This window comes from Ptychodera flava (assembly GCF_041260155.1).
Source record: "Ptychodera flava strain L36383 chromosome 23 unlocalized genomic scaffold, AS_Pfla_20210202 Scaffold_24__1_contigs__length_23054250_pilon, whole genome shotgun sequence".
Taxonomy (NCBI): Eukaryota; Metazoa; Hemichordata; class Enteropneusta; family Ptychoderidae; genus Ptychodera; species Ptychodera flava.
Genome location: NW_027248278.1, coordinates 3,950,348 through 3,975,009, shown reverse-complemented (window position 1 = coordinate 3,975,009; position 24,662 = coordinate 3,950,348). Strand labels below are relative to the sequence as shown.

The window sequence follows — 24,662 nt, the reverse complement described above, 5'->3', positions numbered from 1 at the left end:
TCTTGCATTCATAATTGTAATAAAATGCTGTGAAAAAAATGAAACTGATGTGGCCTGCATCTGTTTACCTTGATCTTAAAAGGCAAATACAACTTTCTGTCTTGACAACCATACCATAGTTTCAATGTTTTACCTAGTGTACCTGCTTGGTTTGTACGCAGGAAACAAGTAGAAAACAGGCTCTATAATTTCATAATTTTCAAGTGATCAGAATACAAATGTCCTGAAAAGATAAGATAATCACAACTTCCAGTATAAGGGATACAGTCACTCTAAATGTATAAATTAAAATTAAAAATGTGCGGGAGGATGTATTAAAAATACAGAAAGTTGCTTACTGTCGGTAAAATATAAAAAAAATTCAAAATTTTAAAGATTTTTGCAGATTTTTTTTTTACGCCTTTGTCTTCTTATTTATTTATTTTTTATTTTGCAAACTAGTTTGAAGATTTTTTTTTTCCTAACTTTCTGCTCTGAAATTTTTTTTTTCTGTTTTTGACCACCCCCCTCCCAAGATCTAATGGTCCGTCCCTTAATATAGTTAACAACTCATGTGACATAATCGAACCCAACACATGGTTTTACGATGAGCTCTTTATTAATATCAATGACACCATTTGCACATGTCTGCAGTGTGTATACAATTACGTTTTTCTGTTTAGTAATCGAATAGAGAAAAAAACACATCTTGGTTTATGCAAACTAATTCCTTCAGTATTTTTCATACTCATCAGAATATCTGCGATTTGAAAATCTTGAATGACACTGGTCGATATAATTACAGCAAATCAGGCTATACCACAATAAACAGAATTCGAAATATATTATTCTTAAAACCAAGACTTTCATAAGCAAGACAAAATCCTACATCTAAACATGCAATTAAGGTTCCAAGACAAGAAATTGACCTTTTTAATCTAACAATTCCCTGGTGCTTAATAAGCTCAGAACTCGAGTAAATTATACATTTTCTGAAAGCCCGATATAGATAAACATTTTTATAACAACAGTGTCACCATTGTTTACAAAACTATCACGTGACAGATAATTTACATAACCTTTCAAAAATCGGCTTTCCGTATGTTTTGTCTCAATACTTCAAAATATCTGACTCAAACTTTCTGGAACGCAAGCTGTCACAAGGCTCTTCCAAAATATGTCTCAGATTTTTTATATCTTGCTTAATGTTTTGGAGCACAATATTAAAGAAATCAACTAGGATTAAAGTCACCGCTCTGGAAGTTTTTCTGGCATAAAAATTGTTTAAGAAGATTAAAAAAAAATTCTGAGACGAAGATCCTTAGGACAACTTGCACTCACATAAATATGAACCACATATTTCAAAGCACTGAAACAAAACATAGAGAAAACCGATTTTTGAAAGGTTATGCAAATTACCTGTCATGTGATAGTTTTGCAAAGAATGGTGACACTATGGTTACCAAAATATTTCCCTATATCTAGGCTTTCCGAAAATATATAATTTACGCGGATTCGGAGCGTATAAAGCACTAGAGAACTGTTAGCTTAAAAAGCTCAATTTCTTGTCCAGGAACCTTAATAAAGGGCTATATACGTCGTTCAATGTCATTGACCAGCATTTGTAGTTAAATGCCAATGGACATGTCAACAATTTTCCACTTGATAGTCATTTCTCCATGTTTTATACTTTCATCCATGTTTGATTTTCACAGCGCGAAACTGCCACTTGGCTAAATCATCATCTTGTCAACATCGTCGGGGATTTTCGCAAGTTCCCGGATATTGTAGTTTGTTCGTCCAATCGCCTTCCTTCCTTCGCTGACAAAGTCTGACCAGTTAGAGTATCCAGCGGCCACAAAGATTGCTGCCCCTGAAGACATGAACAATTTGCGTAACAGGTTGTGTAAACAGCATTCATCGTAATAGACAAACATAAGCATCATTAACTATAAATTAATGTTATCCCAAATTTATTCGAAAACATATTCGAATTTATCACTATAGCTCTGATCATTATAAAATTAAGCAAAAAACCACCCCAGCGTTGGTCTAACATGAGATTTTGACCAGTTCGCGACACATATGAACGAGCGATAGCGTGTGCATATATTGAGTAAACTGGTCAAAACCGTGCTATACCGTCGCTAAGTGTGGTTTGTTGCTATCATATCATAAGAGTATATTAAAATTCTGCTGAAGTACGTCAAAAATAATTTTTGCTCTTGCCGAGAGCTCGCGCTTGTGCCAACCGTGCTGTATCGCGAATATAGCACGGTTATTTTCACGCTTCGACCAATCAGATTGCAAACAACCCTAACAAAACATAACACGGTGCTCGACATATTTACACGAGCGAGTGCATATATGGAGTGATTTGGTCAAAACCGAGTTACTTACAAGTAGCTGAGGAACATGGTTTATTGTTATTTGATCAAAACAGTATACTAGTCTAAATAACGTCAATAAGAGGAATGTTTCTCTAGATGATAGCTTAAGCGTGTTTTAACAGTCGTATCTCGAGAATCTAGCATTGTTATGTTTACGTCTCGACCAATCAGAACACTGTATTTGCGCCATCGATATACTGGTATGAGACATTTTGTTTTATATGGCGTTTCTTAGAACTTACAAGTGAATATAGATGGTGTGAAATGTAAATTTATTTACCTAGGAAGTTCATATTGTTTGTCAGCTTAGCGTTGAAACTGATGTCCTGAGCCCTTCCTTAATAATGTAAAGTTATCTAATATTTTGTAAACTTACTGTAAGCAATTTCTTGTTCAACAAGTGATAAGGTGTAATAATCATCAAGTAACGGTTTGTAATTCGGAGAAATGTACAGATCCTCTGATATGTAGATGTTTTTTCTTGGCAACCGCTCAGACAAGACGTCAACTATTTCCTAGGGTCAGAATAAAAGCAATCGTTTATTAATGTTCTGTATGTAAGTGCTTTGCTTTAAAGGTATACTGTCACCTGTTCCAATTTTGCCACAGTTACCATGGAAAGAGAAAATCTAACCACTCACAGATTTTAAGCGGGTAGCAGCTTGTTAAAAAGAGCGCCCTCACATGGGCATTTTGAATACCAATGAACGCCCCTTTGACCGCATATATGGGTATATTTAGACAACAGGTGACTTTATACCTTTAATGTGTGACAAAATAATGTTTGGCTGTCATTTGCGAACACTTATCATAACAACATAATGATTAAAAGATTATTGCATCAAAATCCATTGTTCCTATCTATAAAAGAAGAATAATATTAGACAAGTCGTTTTGGATTTTGTTACGATACTTTGGAACTCGCTTAATCAAATTTGGACTGTACAGTCGAGCCTGCATGGGGTAGGACTATCTTCCTAGTTTTAGACAGATTTATGCCTGAAAATGTGGTACTAGAGAAGGCCATGATAGATATTAAGCGTCAAAGCAAACTACGATCTATGTTTGTAGTTTGATTACCCTTCTAAGAATACAGTTTTTCTATGTGTTGTCTGTATTGTCAATTTAACTACCAGGCAAGCGGTGAAGACTTGACCTCATTATATATATATATATATATATATATATATATATATATATATATATATATATATATATATATATATATATATATAATATCTTATTTAAATGCTCTATCTCGTTTATAAATAACACATATTTTGCAAATTATTTTTCGTTGAAATATTTGTCAAGGAGTTCTCTTGCTTCTTTGATATTCTTCCTTCAGTTCATTTGCATAACCATTGCCATTAATCAAGTCTCATCAATTGCTGTAATACATTGTATGAAAGTGCAGCAAAAGATTGAAAAATGTTCAAGGACGTTAAAAATGCTGCTAATTTAAACGATTTGCCAAATAAATTTGAAAGTCCTCGTGGGCTATCGTAAATTGATATTGAAGTGGTGGGAACCTCATATCAGTACTAATGTTGGTACTTAACATCTAAAAACAGTAAAAATGTTTTCGTGATCGAATTAGCGATTTAGGTTACAGTGAATTCAAATGTAAACAATAACAGTACATGTTATGCATCTACGTTGACAAGATAGAGTAGAACAAGAACTCGCCATTGACAGAGAAAATAAAATAATAAAGAAAACATCGAAAGATAGCATTACTGGCCCTTTAAAATTTCTTGTTATGCCTTTTCATTGCTGAATATTCGTGTACCTTGCATCTTGCATTGTATAGAGCATTATATTGAGCTCTGTTTTTTTTCAATTTATTTTAATTTATTTGCCAAAGTGAGGTAAGGCATAAATTCCCTTTCATACGGAAAGTATGTTCACACGTTGTCAGAAATTGCCAAGATAGACTAGTTTTTGAACGTACCAGAGACCACAGTGGACAAGCCACGTAGATACATTTAATATGTTCTCTCTTCATCAAATCAGACACAGCATCAGCAGCAAGGTCTGCAAGTTCACGGACTACTTTCTTGGCTGTTGCACACTCATCATCTCGATGTTCACGTCCGAAGAAGCATCTGTGAAGAAAAGAAAAAAATGTTCATAATGAGTTGGCATGGGAATACAAACAAAACGTAGTGACTACTAACACGTGTAGTAGTTATTTTGTCTGCCTTGTGAAAGTTTTAATATTACACAAATACGATCAATGTCTCTTCATTACTAATATAAGTACCATATTCAAGTCCCAGGATGAGGAAGAGGGCACTTTTTGAATAGCACGGTAATAGAGCGATCCCCTTCATGGGACAGCTGTAGGAATTCCTTTGACAATTGCTGAAAATAGGGTATAAAGTTTAAAGAATCCACGGCTCTGTTCATTACTTTGTAAGCTAAGTTACGCACCTAACCCTGGCATATTGTGGTGCACCCCAGTTTTTCATGTTTTCGTGATATGCTAAACTTCGCCGTTTATCATTTTTAATGACTAAGTGGGATGCCACTATCAAAACTTCTTTGAGCAACTTCTGTTTAAGATTTGCATGGTTCTGGATGATAAACTAACTATAACTTTTACAACTGTGATTTGTACTACGATTTAATATCACTTTTAGATTGTTATTTATGATGTCTTTAGCCAACAATCGAATACACTACGAGACCACAATAACAACCGTAATCATCACCATTGTCACCCTTATTACGGTTGCCCTGACCGTCATAATCAGTATCCATTACTTGATATCTTCAGTGTCATTGTCGAAGTCATTGTCGTCGTCGTCGACGTCGTCGTCATCATCATCATCGACATCGACATGGACATCATCATCATCATCATCATCATCATCACAATACAGTGTGGTATAATCATAACATCACTTTGAGTACATTACAACTTACGGTCCTTCTGTAGACTTGTTCCTCCAGTGGAACGCAAGATATCTCTCTTCTGGACAGATTGTACCTGATATATGGTCGACTGCGTGTTTTATTTTGGGTGACCTTGAAAGATGTTCGGAAACTGTTGTCAACATTTGTTCTCTTTTCTCATTAGGTATATTGATCCCCAGGACACTGTCCATGCTGAGGGCAACGCATCTCTTGTTTCTCAATGTCAAAAGGATATCATCCAAAGAACAGCCAAAGTCAAAGTTAATTAATGCATCATCACTGGGAAGTTCAATACCGATTATATTTCCATAAAGGAACCTACTTGTGTGATTGTAATTTATGCTTGTAACATTCCACCCTGTCACTATCGTGTTGTGCTTTGTACATATATCTTTGAAGTGTTCGACGGTCGCTACAGGTAATAATTCAGCCAAGAAATCGACATCAAATGTTTCATTAAATGGCCTTATATGGTCAGATGTGAATCCAAGAACGTGTCCTCCATGAAGAAAAAATGGCGGCATGACTAAAGTGCTGTTCGTCAACAACGAAAACACTACAGCTTTTTTGAATTTCTCAAATTGCGAGTTGGATCCACCGCCCATTCTGGTTTTAATAGGCAACACATATCGTCTTCGAAAGTTGTGTGTGGTGACAGATTCGAGTGGTGGTGTCGACACAGCAGACGTTGTTTCTGCAAAACTTGCAGCCGTTGTCTCGTCTTGCAGCCCTCTTGCTAAATCAACATGTCCGCTCTCAGGAGAAAGTGTGTGGCCGCGCGCATGTGGTACGTATCCATTATCGTCACCCTTACTGTGGCCCTTGTCTCTTGGTACGGCTATTGACTGATTGGGTTAGAAAAGTAAAAACTCTGGTTTAGCGTAACATTGGTTGTGATCGTATTGTTATATTTTCAAATGGGTTTCTATTTTTCTGTCAGAATGGTACTCGGCTGTGTCTTTGTTTATATTTCAACATTTTATATTGAGTATCGACTTATTTGTCCATACTTGAAATGTTTTTTAGATTCCAAACCGAACTTTAGTAGTCTGTTAGAGACTTCATCTAGTGTGACAGTCAGAGCTACAGATGTATGGCAAACCACGTTTCAATTACACAATCACCGCATTATTGGCCGTACAGGGTTTCTACTTGAACGCAATCACTGCAAAGTCTGTACAATCGGTTCATGAAATCTTCTTCGAAAGCAACTCGACCAAAAAAATTACAAATGGCCGCTGCAGTAAATATGGGGAAGACTGAAGTTCAGTGGACTCAGCTTTGGTTGCGAACTAAAACGGATATTGTAAAGGCTCTAAATAATTTGTGATGGTATGAGTGGACTCCCTAGGCTACAAACATTTCAAACAAAATATTGTGTCCTCTGATCTTCAGTCTTGCCCAAATATGTACACAGTTTCAGTTACACTAAGTCGAATCTTGTCCGCGATATTACGGTAAAAATCTTCTGAAGGAGTGTTTCCAACGCAAGAATGTTCAACATCTTCAACAAACTTCTAAACACGCTCTTTTCTCTTGAAAAATGAAAGATTCCGTTTTTTTTAAATAATAAGACACTACTACACATCTAGGCAAATGATATGATGAAAGTTACATTGAGGTACATTGTTGTTTTGATTGTACTTACCTCTATAACGGAGTGGTTTATTCTTGTCATTGACTCTGGACTAGTTGTGTTAAAAACAGCTAGGGTTATTATCAATGTGCCGATGCACCAAAGGAAAACACGTCGATAACTCCTGAATGACATAATTCTTCTGCCTTGGCAAGACACTGCTAAGACTCTGTAGAATAATGTCCGAGTCTGTTGGTATACGCTTTCGATGTTTGTTTTAAATTGCAAAACATCATCCTAATCGTCTCCATTCCATTCCATTTACGTATTTTCATTAAAAATTGCGCAAGCTGTTTATTGTTTCAAATTAATACCTGTACCACGCACACGACAACAACTATTTCATCAAATACGCCTTAATGTGGAACTGTGCACATTCTTTTCAAAAGAACTCACCCAGGGCAACCTAGGTTTTTGTGAGTTAAGGTAGTAGCCTATACGCCTCGAAAGTGAAAATCTAAACTTAAATTTGCTCAAAATTTCCTCTATGAAACTTTCAATCATTCTTTTACCAAATCAAGACTGAAAATCAGGGTTCATCGTGCAAAGTTTGGTACTGGAGGAGTAAATTACCTAGCATTAATTGATATTAGAAATTCAAACTGGCTGCCATCTCTGTGTTAACTCTGCAGAGGAAAAAATATTCAATTTTCGGAAAAGTGTGGGGGCGAAAATTTTTCTTACCACAGGAGCTTTACAATGACCGCCCACAAGTGGTAGATCAGAATAGATTTATACAAAAATTGAGTTAAAATATCTATTCCAAGAGCACATTCTACTTTAACTATGTAATTTCTTTACTAAAATTAAATGATCATATCAAATAATTTAACGTGTGTGGCTGCTGCTACTGGCGTCATTGCTCGTCTACATACATTCAAACTTTTAGTCATTTACGACATGATTTTATGTTTAGACAAAACTGAAAAATACGGATGAGCGTGTTTCAAATCTCTTTCAAACTCTAAGAGTCTTTTTTTTTCCTTTAATTTGCCATTTGGTTAGCCATGTGAACAGTAATTTTAATATCAAGTATGCAAAAATAAGATGTAATGTGTCAACGTTCACTTAAAATTTGCTACATGTATTTTTGAATCATCCTCTATCGTAGTCAGGAATAAATATCAAGGTCACAGAGTAAAGACGGAAATAGTGAATTTCACTACTATCATGAATTCATGGATTTGTTAAATTCAAAATACTTGCTCCACATCGGTTTCACCTTTCGTTGAAGATGATATATTAAATTTTCAAAAATGTACTCTTAGCAACAAATCATTTAATCCATAAACCTTCTGATGCGGTAACACATGTAGCAGACTAGCTAGGTATTATTACAGTAGACAAAATATTAGTGTCAGCATACGTGTCACCTAGGCGCATTTTACTCCAGGAAGTTTATAACCTCTTGGAAATTCATACCAATGGCACATATAAAAGGGTTTATCTGTTTTCTTTTACAAATTTATATACTCCAATTTATTTATTCGGCACAATAATCATTTTCGCTGAAATAATAGGGAAACATGCACTCCTTCAGGTACTCATTATAAGTTATTATGATTTTAATTCATTTACTTGATAACAGCAAATATAACATGCAAAATATGTTCAAGTACATGGCAATATGTATCGTCTTTAGTATATCATCAAGACAGCGCTAAGACATCGTAAAATAAAGCTTGTATTTTCATCGAACCATATTTCTGCTAACACTTTCAGGAAAATCAGCCAGGTCATGGATATTATAGGTTACTCTCTCTCTCACAGCTCTGCCTTCTGAAACGAACTGTGACCAGTTGGAATGCCCAGCAGAGATGAATATTTCGGCTCCTGCACACAAAAAATGACACAAATAGTTCAGAGATGGTGGATTATTCTTAAAGTGTTTGTCGGAGGAGAAATTCCGAAGTCGGGTCAATATGTTCTGAATTGCCCTACATTCATACTGCCAGAGGATATTTAAGCAATATGGCCTGTTTTTGCGCCATACCAGCATTCGTGTCATTTGCGCTGCGGTCATAAACAATCTGACGCAACACAAATGATTTGAAGGCTGACATGACACGAGGAGAAGGCGATGGTAATAATAAAATACCTATCATATGCCTTTGCTCAAAATTTTTTCATACTGCAGGACAAATCCTTATTTTTTCAGGCTTTAATTTCATTCCGCAGTGCACACAAATATCAACCTACTAGTGGAAACAGGCTTTATTCATAAACTATACGATGTTTCGATTGAAGTAACGCCATTCTATACTTCTACAAATATAATACCGTAGTAAGCGATAGCGGGAACTAACAACACTAGTAGGCTTAAGGGAAGAACATTTATGGTCCAATATAGTGTCAAATCGTTATCCTTCTGATAGCCTACCCTGTTTCAAATTTCTCCAAGTTTCGATCAAACCAGATCCACGAACAGAGCGGAGAGAGGCGGCCATTTTTATTTGACAACAACGAGAGTCGCCATGTCAACAGTTATCAGGCGTGCGACGTCACGCTATTACACCAAGCGCTCCCTACATGTGTGAGGCAGTGTGCGAAACGTACAATGTTCGCCTGGGCTTGGACAAAATATGAGGGGTACTTTAAGGTAGAATGCGCCATGGGGACAGATCTTCGGACTCTGAAATTTCTACAGTTCTTTTCTGATCTATCACTTGTGGGGGCTCATTTTGAAGATCTTGGAGAGAGAAAAACTTTTAGCGGCTTTGTTTTTCGAAAATCCGAAATTTGATTTTTCTCCATGCAGTTAATAGAGCGATGACAGCCATTTAAAATATCAAATGTCGCAAAATTTTGGGCAGTTTATTTCTCCAGTTCCAAACTTGGCACGGTGACCCCCGATTTTTATTGTTGATTTGGTAAGAGAATGCTTGAAATTTTCATTTAGGAAAGTTTGAGCAAATGTTTAAGCCGCTTTGTGTGGCACGGCTTATACTTTGTTGAGTTGCAAGTTGTAAACATTGTTCGGGAACACTACAAAGCTCATGAATGATAACTATAATATCTGACTTTCACCGAAAAATATCATGGTTGATATTCTAAAGTAAGCGTCAACAGAATGAAGAGATAAGCGCATGGGTATATGATAGTATGACATCACAACAAATCAAGTACAAAGCATGTCCATTCATGGTAACACATTACCAGGCCCGGAAGACATTCATTGTTTACAACATTATATATGTTGGACAGTCATTGACCATTTATAGAAAGTGGTCGTACAAGGTGTCCAGAGTGGATAAGCGTACAAAGCAAGCATGGTCCAAGCATAGTATCACACTGCACTGTATCACACTGCACTACACCACACACAACAGTCTACACTACACTACACTACACTACACTACACTACACTACACTACACTACACTACACTACACTATCCTACGTTATACTACACTACACCACTCTGTACCATAGCATCCGACACACCACACCTTACCAGTCCACACTTAAAGCCGCACTTTTCAATCCCAGGTTCTCGCGTTAGTGGAGTTCTCCTTCCAGTCAAACGCTTGGCCAGTACGATGTTTGTTTCGTATAACATTTATTACACAAACTGATCTGAACCTTTTGTCACATTTTGCTGATCCTGCAAACAGAGTTTATGCAAGCTTTTGATTGACGGTCGGTTCAAATCGCCACTGTCATTGATTCCCCACCACAAACGCTTGAATTTCCTAAAAAATTGTCTTCCAGTCGCGTTAGACTTTGAATATAACCACAGAGTTCGATCGGCAGCAACTTCGCGCTTACCGCTTGTCAGTCTGTCTGTGTTTTTGCGGCTGGGGAAAACTAAAAAGTTGCATTTTCTTGAGCGTGTGCCTGCGTGTTGCCTGTTTGGTGTCCACTTACACAATGAACGCCGCCGTAACTTGGCGTCCTTTTAAAGGGAGTACAGTACAGTACAGTACAACACAGAACAGTACAGTACACTACAGTACACTACACTACACTACTCTATACCACACTACACCATAGTGTCCCACACACCACACCATACCAGTCTACACTACTGCACGGTACCATACTGTATGAGACATATCACAGTATATAGATGAAATATAGTACAATGCCAAACTGAAACTATCAAATGAACATGAAGACAACAGCATATGCATGAAATTGTAACGCATGACATAATAAAAAAAACATTAAACTTTTAAAATTACTCAATTTCAACGTACTGTAAGCGATTTCCTGTTCAATAAGTGACATAAAGTAATAATCTTGCAGATATCTTTTAAATTTTCCGGTGTCCGGTAAACGCAGTGAGTTGAAGATGTTTTGTCGCGGCATCCTTTCTGCAAATATATCTATAATTTTCTGTAATCAAAATAAAAATATCTCATACATGTTTGTACATAGATTGTTGTTAATGGTATATTATTCCATGACCACCATTGATAATACTAAAACCAGATTTGTTTCCCACAACACTTATTTATAGTATATTACATGCCTCCTATATCGAACGTCGCTCGCCTAGAGAATTCAATGGTAACTTGTTGATGACGTCATGGGGGAATAGTTATCATTGACCGAAATTTGCCCAGAACTATTTTCGACTTGACAAATTTTGGATTTATATATGTTTTACACAGGAAATCGGGTTTTTACAAATAATGCATACAGATCAAGAAACCACATAACAGTGACTGAAAAGTATAAATGCGCCGTTCGATAATGAAAATCATTTTTGGTTTAACGGACATGAAAATATAGCATATGTTTGTCATTTGCAAAAGAACTCCAAGATTCAGAGCATTGATTAGGTAATGGAGGCATGTAAAAACATTATAGCCCAAACAAGGGATTGGGTAGTCTGGAGACAAAATAGCATTTCCCGTATACTTCCAGAGGGCCGGAGTAAATGGGCCCATCCTTAGGGCTCATAGTCCTTTATTTAGGCTATCATATAATTATATTATATACCTCAAGTAATTATTTTATCGTTATGTCATCTTCCTTGAAAAAGGTATTGGTAAAATCATCAGTTCGATTCAACACGGCCTTTTGAAAGTCTTCGGCGACTGTATCGGAGCTATATGATATAGTCTTAAAAATCAAAATCCGCAGTCGCGTTTTGTTAAATAAGACAATAAAACGAGAGTTAGCAGTGGTTTAATATTTGTGACAATCCCTTGTTTATGATAGGAGGTAACTTGTATTTTGGCAATATCTGATTTGATTCGACACTTTGAAGAAATATCTTGGATTGAATGAAATATATCTACCATGGGATGGGACCAACATGAATATCGGACACAGAATAAAGTACTCGAATACATTACAATCACATGAATGTAAATAAATATGGATAGCCGACCCTTTTTTACTACAGTAGCAAATCCTTTACTTACCATAGACCACAGCGGGCATGCCACATAGATGCAATTAATGCGTTCTCTTGCCATTAAGTCGACTATAGCGTCAACTGCAATGTACGCTGCCTCTCGGATTTCCCGAATTGATGATGTACATAGATCGGCCTTCTCACCTTTTCCACCATGAAAAAAGCACCTGCAACATCAATTAATGGGAATCAATGCACTGTTTGAAAGTTTTGGGGACATTGATTTTCTTAAGGTCGATCGAGCGCGTCTCGGCGACACAAATTTGGACTCTCAAAGTTTTACAATTCCTTGCTGATATACCACTTGTTGGGGCTCATTTTAACATAGACTTTAAAAACGGATGATTTTAAAGCTCTTGGTGTAAGAAAATTTTATCACCGGCTTAGTTCTTCGAAATTCGAAAATTTTATTTTTCTCCATAGAGTGAACACAGGGATAGGCCTACCGGTCATTTTGATGTTGTTTATCATTTTATTAGATTTTCAATCAAAGCGTCAGATATGCTACTTCCTCTGTGCAGTCTCTGCCACATCCACCAATCCCTTACTGAGATAATACGCAGATAGATAGGTAGATAGATAGATATATAGATAGATAGATAGGTAGATAGATTGGTAGATAGATAGATAGATACATGGATACATAGATACATAGATACATAGATACATGCATGCATGCATGCATACATGCATGCATGCATACATGCATGCATGCATGCATGCATGCATACATACATACATACATACATGCATACATGCATGCATGCATGCATGCATACATACATACATACATACATACATACATACATACATACATACATACATACATACATACATACATACATACATACATACATACATACACACATACATGTGTTTTCACAAAATATCGTACGTTGGCAATCGGTTCGTACGTAAGACACATTCTCCCCATACTTACGGCATTTCTGCAGACTTATTTCTCCAGTGGAAGGCAAGATATCTGTCCCCATCACACACCTCCTCTGAAATGCTATCCACAACGTGCCTTATCGTCTGTGACCGTACCAGATATTTGCTGACGACCTTTTCAATTTCTCCTTTTTCCACTTTTCCTAGCTTGGCGCCAAAAAATCCATCCAAGCTGTATGCAACACACGGCTCATCATTTAGTTTTGATCTAATTTTGCCTATTTCAATGCCAGCGTCAAAGATAAATGCTTCATCATAAGGTGGTAGGTTCATATTTAAAATATCTCCATAAATTGCTTGATTAGCCTTCTCGTAATGGGTTTTGTCAATATCCCATCCTATTACCTGTATGCTGGACTGGTTACAAGTTTGTTTATATTCTTCAATACTCGCTACGGGCACCAATTCCGACAGTATTTCAACGTCGAATGTGTCCTGAAATGACCTAAGGTGCTCAGCTGTGTATCCTCGAACTTGACCTCCATGGAGAAAGAATGGGTTCAAGACCAAAGTGCGGTTTGTCAGCATTGATAATATGATGGCTGACTTAAGTCTGTTATATTGCGAGTTTGCTCCTCCGGAAGTTTTTGTTTTAGTAGGTAGCAAATATTGGGTTTCAGAATTATGTATAGTTGTGGAGTAGGCGCCATGTTTGTTAGGTAGATCTTGCTCGGTAGGATAAACTCCCGATTTATTGAGCTTTGATGAGTCTCCTATCGGACTTTCTGCGACTGCGTCTTCAGTCTTCTTGACACCGATACGAATGTGTTTGGTCTTTAAAGAGAAAAACGATTTCAGTCCAGCTTTGACCACATGCCTCTTATACAATTAACGCAAGATGATAAACAAGTACAACTGTATAGTTGATAAGGTTCTAACCTGTCGGAATTATACTCACACTTGCTTTTATACTGGAGAAATTTCTTGGGCGGCACCAATTAAAATGCTACAGTACTATGAAAATTTTCGAAAAAGAACTGCCAAGTACATGTATTGTATTGCATTGTATTGTATTGTATTGTACTTCAATGTATTTCACGACGTTGTCAACTTAACCTTTCCATAACATTTTTATCAAAATGTACGGTTCGAACACTTAAAGACAAAGTATGGCATATCTTCAGGAAACTGTACTGTTTTTGCCAATAGACCAAATGTATTCAATACAATGCAAAATTTACATTTACCTTTAAATTTTATCCTCTGTGGGTGAAAACGTATTTTCAGTATACCTACCTCTTTTGCAGCAGGACCATTCAGCAAATTCTTCAGAGCCAACCTTTTATCAAAGGCGAGTAAGAAAATTATTACAGATATTGTGCACAATATAAGCACGTACTGGTAACCTCTTAACCACATGACTTGTCCCTTGCACATTCGACTGTACTGTTGCGAATGGCCTCCTCTAAAAGAATCGGAAAAAAATATCGGAAACAGATTGTATGTTTTTCAACCATTTCATTATTTTTATATAAATTACACATGATATGATATGAATGTAACGGGCAAAACATTCAGAACATATTTTTGAATAATTTTCTCCATGGGTAAATTCGCTTAATTTACACACGATTACAATATTTTACTTATGCCAAATCATTTAACAGTACACCCTTGCCTTTAGAGTTCATATATATATATATATATATATATATATATATATATATATATATATATATATATATATATATCACAAATTACTATATTTGTGATATATATATATATATATTATATATATCACAAATTACTTCAAGTACAAAGTAATGATGTCTGTTACTTAAGTTTCATGCATCCTGCAATCATCAGACAGATGAATCGAAAGGATTCAAAAACTTTCGACCATTCTCTTAACATAGCCAAGTTTAACAACCTCGGGTCGCCTTGTAATTTGTTTATAAAAAAGAAACAAATGACTATGGTCCCTTTGTTAACGCTATGGCAAAAAAGAATGTGGATTTTAATTTAATTAAGACGGTTTAAACTTTTCTTACTCCAGGAACTTTAAAATGACCCCAACAAGCGGTAGATCTATCCTCGAGGCGCATGTTACATCGAGGAGTTATAAGAATTCTGTTATAAACCATAACTAAGTCAGATGGTTCTCAGACCTGCCTACTTAACGCATTAGCCAAACGTTTCCAGCTTAATGGAAGAGGTAATTTCTTGAACTGAGAACTTGGAAAGATTCCTGATGCAACGACGCGTCAACGTTTTTGACACACACACACTGCTGTCATATACATTTATGATAAGCTTGTACTTCAGCTATTGGTCAGTAGCACTCTGTGGTAAAATCACAATTACTTATATGCTGTGGCGGTTTTATGCACTTTTGAGTGCAAAATTACTGCTTTGTTTATTTAGGTACAATTTCGGTTGGAAGGATAACGGTATATTGACTGCCATACGTGTTTTCATATTCATAATAAAAGATTTTCATTTGCTTATTAGACAAAAGGTCTCAATTGAAACGTTTTTATCTCAATATATTTTTCATTATTTAATATTCTACATATGTTACATATTACGATAGTTAAATATCCTGTTGTCAAGGAGATCGCGAACGTATTTCATATACGTTGCTGACTTTAAGCCAGCGTTTTAGAGAAATTTTGATACGTCGGCATACGTTGGCTAAATCGTCAAGCTGTGACAGGGCCGTAACGATTTAGCCTACATATGCCATATGAAAAATTTAGCGAATACGCTGGGCGAACGTCGAATACGTTGTGGGTGAGTTTGTATAGGTTAAGAGACGCTGAAGCACGCTGAAGCACGCTAGTATACATCGTAGTACTGCGAGGTCGTCGAAAACTTTACACTTTTCAACGTATGCCAGCGTATGGCTCATACGTCCCACACATGCGGGCGATAAGTAGAAGGTATCTGCGCTCGTTGACACACGTTCACATACGTTACCTGTAAGTTACTCATAAGTCGAAATGCGTCGAGATAAAAATCTAGCGTACCCAAAACGTATTTTTGACCTATGAGTACGACATGGATATGCTATGTATACGCCCATAATTGAAAATCACATCGTTAAGTTCAGCAAGTCAGCGTTTTAGAGAAATTTTCATACACTGATATGCGCTGGCTGTATCTATCGTCTAGGTGTTTTTTTAATAGCAGTCGAATTTCATTTTTCCTTTGTCAAGGAGATCGCACACATATTTCATATATGTTGCTGAGCTTAACGTTGATTTTTAGGAGCAGTTGAATTTTGTTTTCCGTAATTGAGAAATTGTGATAAGATTTGGTGTAAAGGCAGGACATTTGGCATATCTATAGACGGCGTTTCCACGAATATAGCACTAGACTATGAGAATGCACATCGCCATCGACTGACGTCCTGGTCTTATGAGAAATCACTCTGAAAAAAAACGTTCAAAAAGTGTTTTATATCGATCGAATGGTCCACACATTAGCATCAATACAAGGAATAAACAGCAAGCACGACGTAATTTCTTCTAAAGACATTCAAAAGAATCGTTACTGTGCTTTATTGCACATGGGTATCGAGAAAAACACATGTTAATTATGTACAAATCATTTTCGTTAAAAAGCTACCGCGTAGAATGTTTTTTTTTTACAATTTTTAAGTGGGTGGGTTTTATTGAACGTTATATTATCGTAGCCTATTTGGAGCACTTCTTTGTCTGTTTTGATCCATAGAACATTTACTAAATACATGTAGTGACTACAAACAATTCAATTCAAAAGTTTTAGAGTAATAGCAGCTCCATCATTTTTGGACTGCTTAAAGGTATACAGTAACCTGTAATCTAAATATGCCAATACATGGTCAAATGGGCGTTCCTTTGCTTTCAAAATGCCCATGTGAGGGCGCTGTCTTTAAAAGACGGCCACCCGCTTAAAGAGGAAAGTCCCCTACAAAAGGGGGATTATGGTAAGACTATGCAGATGTGAAAAAGCCACGCTACGGGTAAGACGCGCTCGATTTGCTCCGAGATTTCCAGAAATTCGACGGGTGAACGGCGTTAATTTCCGTCCAATCTCATACATGACACCTGTGAATGTATAGCGACTGCCTTTATGTCGAAAAAACGTTGAAAAACACTGTTATTTAAAGGGCCATTATTTGTAACTTTTGACCATTTTCACCTCGGAAAGTTTCATGTTGGAGGCTCATATTTGTTGCAAAATGTTGTTTTACGAAGAAACAAACATGATTAGTGATGTTATAGCCACATAAAACTGCTAATTTTTGTTCAAACGTGTTGCCCTTCCGAGCTCGTTTGTTGACGTCTGGCATGCTCAGCGTGCTGGGGAGAACGCAGATATGGTGACGCCGCGATCACGCCAGATGTACAAGTTCACGTTTATTGCGGGATCAAAACAACATTGCGTCGTGGATTGCCAGACATCTGGCTACGTAACGTGCTCGGACAATGGACTACGACGTAAGTACCGGGCATAAGTAATGAATATTTATTTTGAAATTGCTGTAAATGGCTCGCGCAGGTGCAGAAGAATGCCTACGTTGCAATCCGCGTGTCAACAGAGTTTGTATTTCTGTCCGGACAAAAATTGAAATTTTCGTTGTAAAATCACATGTTATTTAGTTGTCGGGCACGTAATGTTTCCGAATAATATGCGATTCTCTGTTATTCGACATGCTATTCAACATGAACCAGTGATCATTTCAATCAAAACTAACGGAAAAATCGCAAGAAGATACAGCTAATGGAACTTTAATACAGAGAACGCATATTTTCACAAAGTGTGGGTCCAGAATGTCCATTTGACCTCTGTTCTAAATGTTAATGTATGCTGCCAATCATGATTACTCAAATTCAAATTGCGGCCTAGGCGATCTTGATCCATGCCGAGCACAACAAACAAAGCGTACTGACTTATCACTAAAATCACCGTTATGTACGTACCTAAACACACGCATACACAACCACATACAACGTAAACGATACGACACATGTAATGAACACGCAAGAAACGGCATTTTCTTTTTGGAGTGATTGGTGGTCTTGAAAAAAAACGTTTTGTATGTGTTCCTGTATAAAGTTATGAACATTGAGAGTCTTCACACGTCGTTTTGAAGGCAATCACAATTTCATTTTTTCCTTCAGGCATCGAAACTGAATCTTTTGGCTCACATTTGAGGAAGTACCTTTAGCATTGTGACAAGTTTGGTCATGTTTATATCAGTTGATTCAATTCAGTTGGGCTGAGTGGAATTGAAATTTCAGTGTCGATTACATCGTTGCCACTATTGCGTTGTAGATCGATCATCCATGATCATCCATACTCGAGTACTCATCGACGACGACCACGGCCCTGCACAGCTGTCCTGGGGGACTCATCAGCGTCATTTACTTTCTTTACCAATGTATTTCAAAATATTTGGCTGACCATTGTCACAGATTACTAGTAGTTTCCTTTTGTTGAAGATTCTGGCTTACATATCGGAACAGCAAGCAGCGTATGTATAGTATGCACATATGCAGGCTCATCTATGGAACTACGGCAACTTTTCCACAACGTCTCAGTCACATGTCATTTGCATATTACGAACGGTCGTCGATGTTTTCCGAGGTTACCTATCCGAGGTAACCGGATATGCAATCTGCGCTCACTATACTTCGGGTCATGCATACCAAACTCTAAAGTGGGGGTCGTAACGTTTTTAAAATCAGTTTTACTCAAAATTTCTTCACCCTTTCCTCTGATTTGTTCGAAATGCCAAAATTACACGGAAAATAAGCTTACGAATGGGTGAAGATTTGTTTTTCAAATTCACAAGTTTTTTTTTCGAACAAATCAGAGGAAAGGGTGAAGAAATTTTTTCCCGTTGCAAGCTGCGTGTAACCCGGCCGTGCGAAGTACCAGTGACCGGCTATTATCTACATCACTGCCAACCAAAAAAGCCATAAAGCTACAAACAGTAGAAGGTTCTAACTTACGATTACTTACGATCACAATCTACTACCGTCCTTAGAGACTATCATCTATTTGCTAGACTTTCCCCTTATTTTTTATATGTCTAGTTTGCGCGCTTGTACCGAACACGAGATGTTCAGGGCTAGATTTAAACTCAATACAGTGCCCGAGGAAATTCTCTCCTGAACTAAGTCAAGACCTTCGTTTTCTATCTTCCTTCCGAAACTCGTAATACTCTGTCCATTTCAACTACTGGCTTCAATCACAGCGCCTTCACATTCAAATCACCCGCTGCTGTTGTGAGAAAGTATCCGTTCCGTGTTGATGAAAGCCGGGGTTGAAACCAGGGGGTTGAAAACCGGGTCCCGTTTGAAATCGCAACGGAATATGCACACATCTACATAGACGCAAAAAGGTTAGCAGAAATTCAGAGATGTATTGAAAGCCATACACCGTTGCTGTTTATTGAGTAAATTGTATGATGGAAATTCGTCTCCGAACTCGGCGATACATGAGCGGCCATTCTGTTTCATAACTTCCTATACATGTATTTCTATTGCATACCACAGCGGTCATCGCATCGCTGTCTATCGAACCGCAAAACGACTGTGATTTGAATTCAGTAAATTTTGATTGGATTCGAACTCACAACGTACGGCATACAGTCACCTTAGTAGCGAAGAAATCACAGTCAAGGAAGGTCTCAGGCTGTCGACCAGACCACAGCCCCTCGACCAGTAGGCCTACTCCACCCTAGTTATAATGTAGTCTCGAATTGTGTGAACCCTACACACTTCCGTAATATTCAGGCAGAGGTGATAATCGGTAGTTCCTGGTGTAAAAGATAGTTTATGTTTCTCTGATAAGCCAACGACTAAGCAAGTGTTTAACCATCCCGCCCAGTGTTTGCCATCAACCGACGTCACTACGACGTTGCCTATTGTGCGCCCACGGCGCTGGACTTTCCTCTTTAAAATCTGTGATTGGTTAAATTTGCTCTTTCCATGGTAACTGTGGCAAAATTGGAACAGGTGACAGTATACCTTTAAGGTATTACTTTTCTTTAATTGCTAAATGGGTTAAGAAGACCCTGATCGAGTTATGAATTTGTCTGCATAATGTCATGCCAGTGAAACTTCCCTGCAAAATGTAATTATCAGTCAGTAAAAACCTACAGACCATGTATTGCGTACAATTTGCTTGTCCGAAAATCTGCCAGCATTTCTCGACATAATAATTTGCATACAATTCGCCCTATATTGGCGATTTTTACCATTTGTTTGATATGTAATAATAACTGTAAAGTTCACTTGAAATGCGCCTAATCTCTGCGAACAGAGCTCGGGGCGCAAAAAAATGACAAAGTGCACTCTGTAAGAGGAAATGTTGAAACACAGGGACTGGAGACTGGGCGAATGTATAACACTAAAGCCTGTAAAGCTAATGTTTAAAGAAATTAAATCTTGAAGGAAGGGCAGAAGGAAAGGACAGACTTGGAGTGACGAAGGTCAAATGAATGTTATTGCAATGATGTAGGGCCAATGTACGAGAAGGACCTCTCGCCAATGTGTTGCAGTAATTCATTTTTGTGTTATCTGAAACCAATAAACTCATTTGAGTAATTGTTATTGTAAAAGTCCTGAACATTGCAGAAAATATATTCAATTTCACGTAGAATGCTCCGCGGGACAAATGGACAAATTTCGGAAAGTTTGAGGCGAAGTTTGTCTTACAATATCAAGGCACGTACTATCTTAATATATATCTCCTGCAGTTACGCTCTTTAAACTATTGACAATCTTAACAACCCATGTCACCATTTTTAGTTAATAAACAAACAAGCTGTCTACTAGAACATGTCAGACATACGAAACATAATATGTTAAAAATTTTAAAATGTCAGGGAAAAAATAAAGTAGTATGTATTCGTCACGTTCAAATGTAGTTTATTTGATATCCTTTATAAGATAAGTAATTCTTCAAATACATTTTTATTGCACATTATGCAAATAGTTATAATTAAAATAATATACTACACAAGCACGTTTTCCTTAAATTATCCTAGTTTTTCATATTCTTTAAAGATATATTAACGGCCCCCAAAAGGAGAGTGTCGGAAAATAAAATACAAAAATACCAAAAAACATATATTTTCAATAAATATATAATTTTATATAAAAATTACTAGTACTAAGTTACTGCAAAAAGTCAATTATCGTGAAAAATATATTTTCGGTATCTTCCACGTTGTCAAAGCTTTCGGATGTAAGGTTTCTACCTTTTGTTTACATCTACGATTTAAATCATGTTATTTGGCGACAGATGCTCAATGTAAGACTTGTTTTTCTTCCTGAACACGTTGATGTAGACGACAAACAACAGACAAACAAAGATTGAACAAGCAGCTACCATGGTGCAAAATATGACAACCAGGATAGCCCACCACTCGACAAAAGAATAGTGAGCTGGTAGTTCCTGATCAGTTGGGCAGAGGACAACACCAGCGCCACCATCGCTAACTTCATCAAATGAAAGGCAGATGAGATTGTTCGTGTCGTCGTCTTGGAACCTGGTATTTTCAGATGCCGCAATAAAGGACCTAAAATCAATGTTTCCATTTTTAAAATTAGGAAATTCGATAAGCCTTTGTCATAAAATAGAATAAAAAGTAAGATATATGTGTTAAGGTGGTTGGAAAGGCTAGAGCATCAGTTATACATTTCAACAAAACTATTAAAATATAAAAGTAGTCAACATGCTCTGTGGAATAAAAAAACTAGACATTTGGGCACAAAGGCATTGCAGAGTTACAGCCTGTTGAAACTTCTGAAAAACTGACCAAATCAGAAGAAGTTGGGGAGTCCTTAGTGTATTAACTATGGTAGAGGTCCCCTAGCTTTTAATAAAACGTTTGAAAAGGGAAAGTCATTATTTGCTGTTTTTCAGGAAAGTTTGACAAGGCGGTGCTGGCATTCAGAGTGAGTGACTGCTATTGTAAATGCATTTTTAGATTCTTTGAGAGTCAAAGAGGTGTCAAAAGTGAGATTAACCAAAACAACTGCTCTATGACTTCAAAAGAGGGGTGCAAATATGGCTTGCTTTCAACATTTTGATAGAATAACAGTTTTCCTACATAATTGTACACCAATTTAATCCAATTTTGAAATGAGATATGGACATGGATTTTTTACAGCCTATTGAAAAGGTTACAGATAAGATTTGTACGGCACAATTTTCCTGTATTTGAAGTAAGATTTGTACGGCACAATTTTCCTGTATTTGAAGTACTTTTTGAAAAATCACATTTTGAAATGTGAAAGAATTTTTAATAAATTTTTGATATATTAACCCATGTAAAACCATAAAAACAAATTTCATTTACAAATCCTACCATACAAATCTTACAATAAATAGTGTCAACATATTTATAACTAATTTGGTAATATTAATACTATCCAATTATTATCAAATTCAAATATGTAAAAAAAATGAAAATTTAAATTTTAATATTTACTGGTGTCATATTTCAAAATCATGGCTGCAAATATACAATTTTTATATTCTGTGGAGAAAATATTAACTGAGGGAGTTATCCTGAAAATTTGAACTAAATATCTTGATTGTAACACTTGAAACTTGACATTAACTCTGAGAAAAGAATTGGTGCAAAAATAGCCTTTCCAGCCACCTTAACTCCTGCCTGGAAAAATTTAGACCATCTATCATAAGTTTCTTTCTTACACACGTTTGACTACCCTTAATACAAATTGTAAAATTTCTGGACAGTAAAAATAGCACATTCTAAATAAATTATTATTCTCAGTAATTGTAACATTTTTGTTGGATTCGTCACTCTTTTCTTACTGTCTTCTTATATAAAGTCGTTAATGTTGAATGAATGAATGTATGAATGAATGAATAGATGTGTTTAAACCCTGGCTCGAAAAGGCCTGGGATCAGGATTAACTATGGTGTTAAGAAGATTATGGGGCGTTTCTGTCTTTTGTTTTCTTTTGAAATTGTAAGAAGTAAGAAGTCATTGCTACTATTGTAGTCTGTGTAATTACCAACATGTTCTAAAACAACACAAAGGTGGCTGTGTGTTTTGCATTTCTCGGCTGAGTAGTTGATCACAGCAGTTGGCCAATCAGGGACTTGGTAGGCTTGGTCACCACCAGCGACAATGGCATTGGCACGTCGCAGAACTACGTCATCGTTCAGTGAGAACGAACCAACTTGAACTTGGTCCAGCATCTTGTCCCCCTCCAATGCCATGATGTACCGGTACATACCCATGTCATAATGGATTTGACCACTACTGAGAGAGGGGATATCATCCAGGCCATTGTTTCTGACAGTAATTGACATGACGTTGATTGACACATTTGTTCCGGATTAAGGTCACCATAAATGGCATCGGATTGAAGATGGTGCAAATTTCTAGTGACAAGTCTAAAAGTAACAGAAAGCATAAACAAAAGACTAATCAACATTAAACAATAAGGAAGTGGGACATTGTGAATCCAGATTATTTATCTTACAAAGACTTCACCGAGCAATGGTGTGTCAACATATTGGACAAATAAATGTATCCTAAAATGTATCTAAGGCCGAGAAAAAATTATGCTGTTTCGATAACCCAACCTACCCTGCTTTTTACCTACCGATTCTAAACCTTTTAATGCTACGTAAACACAGAAGTAAAAAAAAAAAAAAAAAAAAACCATAAAAATTACGCATTCATTACCTGGCATTTGATTTTTGCTTGAACGAAGATGTCTTTTATGGTTTTATTTTTTTTATATGTATGATAAGTTTTTCTTGAAATATTGTGGCCAGTGTTTTTGATCGCCCTAAAATCCTGAAAAATGCGAGTGGCAACGGGTATTGTTTAAGGCGTGAAGCGGTTACGTAACCCATCCATGTTCGCCTCGCCTCAGGTTGCTCTCCCCTCTCTTTTCCGAAAGAGTGCCGACCATGAATCCTTCGGTTATTTTCGGATTTTCGCCAATTGTTAAGCGAAAGTATGTTCGGCAAAGTTTGTGTTGTTGTTGTCGTGTGGTGCTGAGCAGAATTGACGTGCTGGCGAAAACGGGAGTGTTTTGAGCTTCAGGAAAATGAGTTTTACCGTTTTAAAAATTCCTCTCATATTTGTATGAATATATAATGAGTGTGTTTGAACCAAATTTGAAAGTCTTTTATCGATAATGTCTGGTTTTACTCAATGGTTTACGGTCAGTCATACCGTCTTTTACACGTGCGTCAAGGAAGGACATGTTTATGAAACTGCTGGCGTGTTATGTTTTGATTGGCGTGAAGCAGTGTTTCTGGCCTGAGAGCTCACAAAGTAACTATGGTTGCTACGCGACTGGCAGTACGATGCCATCTCGTCGTATTTTTCGCATAATCTCGTGTAATTATCAACCACAAACAAAGCCTCCAAAAAGTTTAACACCTTTGAAGCTCATTTTAATATGAAAAGCCAATAGTCTACCGAG

General features: G+C 36.9%; 2 protein-coding genes across 3 annotated transcripts in view; both read right to left on the bottom strand.

The window, feature by feature from the left end:
• Positions 1-579: 579 nt before the first annotated feature.
• LOC139124854 (uncharacterized) lies at positions 580-7,147 on the bottom strand. The gene is made up of 5 exons (XM_070690961.1): positions 6,940-7,147; positions 5,301-6,136; positions 4,324-4,477; positions 2,746-2,884; positions 580-1,852 (listed from the first exon to the last, which is right to left on the bottom strand). The coding sequence occupies exons 1-5, from the start codon at positions 7,060-7,062 to the stop codon at positions 1,713-1,715; spliced, it is 1,392 nt and encodes a 463-aa protein (XP_070547062.1). The 5' UTR covers positions 7,063-7,147; the 3' UTR covers positions 580-1,712.
• A 1,329-nt stretch (positions 7,148-8,476) lies between these two features.
• LOC139124738 (uncharacterized) overlaps positions 8,477-24,662 on the bottom strand; it is a 113,759-nt gene continuing 97,573 nt past the window's right edge. The window contains exons 2-6 of one of the 2 annotated variants that reach the window (XM_070690855.1): positions 14,482-14,650; positions 13,235-14,019; positions 12,302-12,461; positions 11,126-11,264; positions 8,477-8,760 (exon numbers count right to left, since the gene is read on the bottom strand). In XM_070690855.1, coding sequence (XP_070546956.1) covers positions 8,618-8,760; positions 11,126-11,264; positions 12,302-12,461; positions 13,235-14,019; positions 14,482-14,650 — 1,396 coding nt within the window. In that variant the 3' untranslated portion in view covers positions 8,477-8,617. Of the gene's footprint in view, positions 8,761-11,125; positions 11,265-11,974; positions 12,462-13,234; positions 14,020-14,481; positions 14,651-24,662 lie in introns of those variants that run through there. The other variant, XM_070690854.1, reaches the window with a different exon arrangement.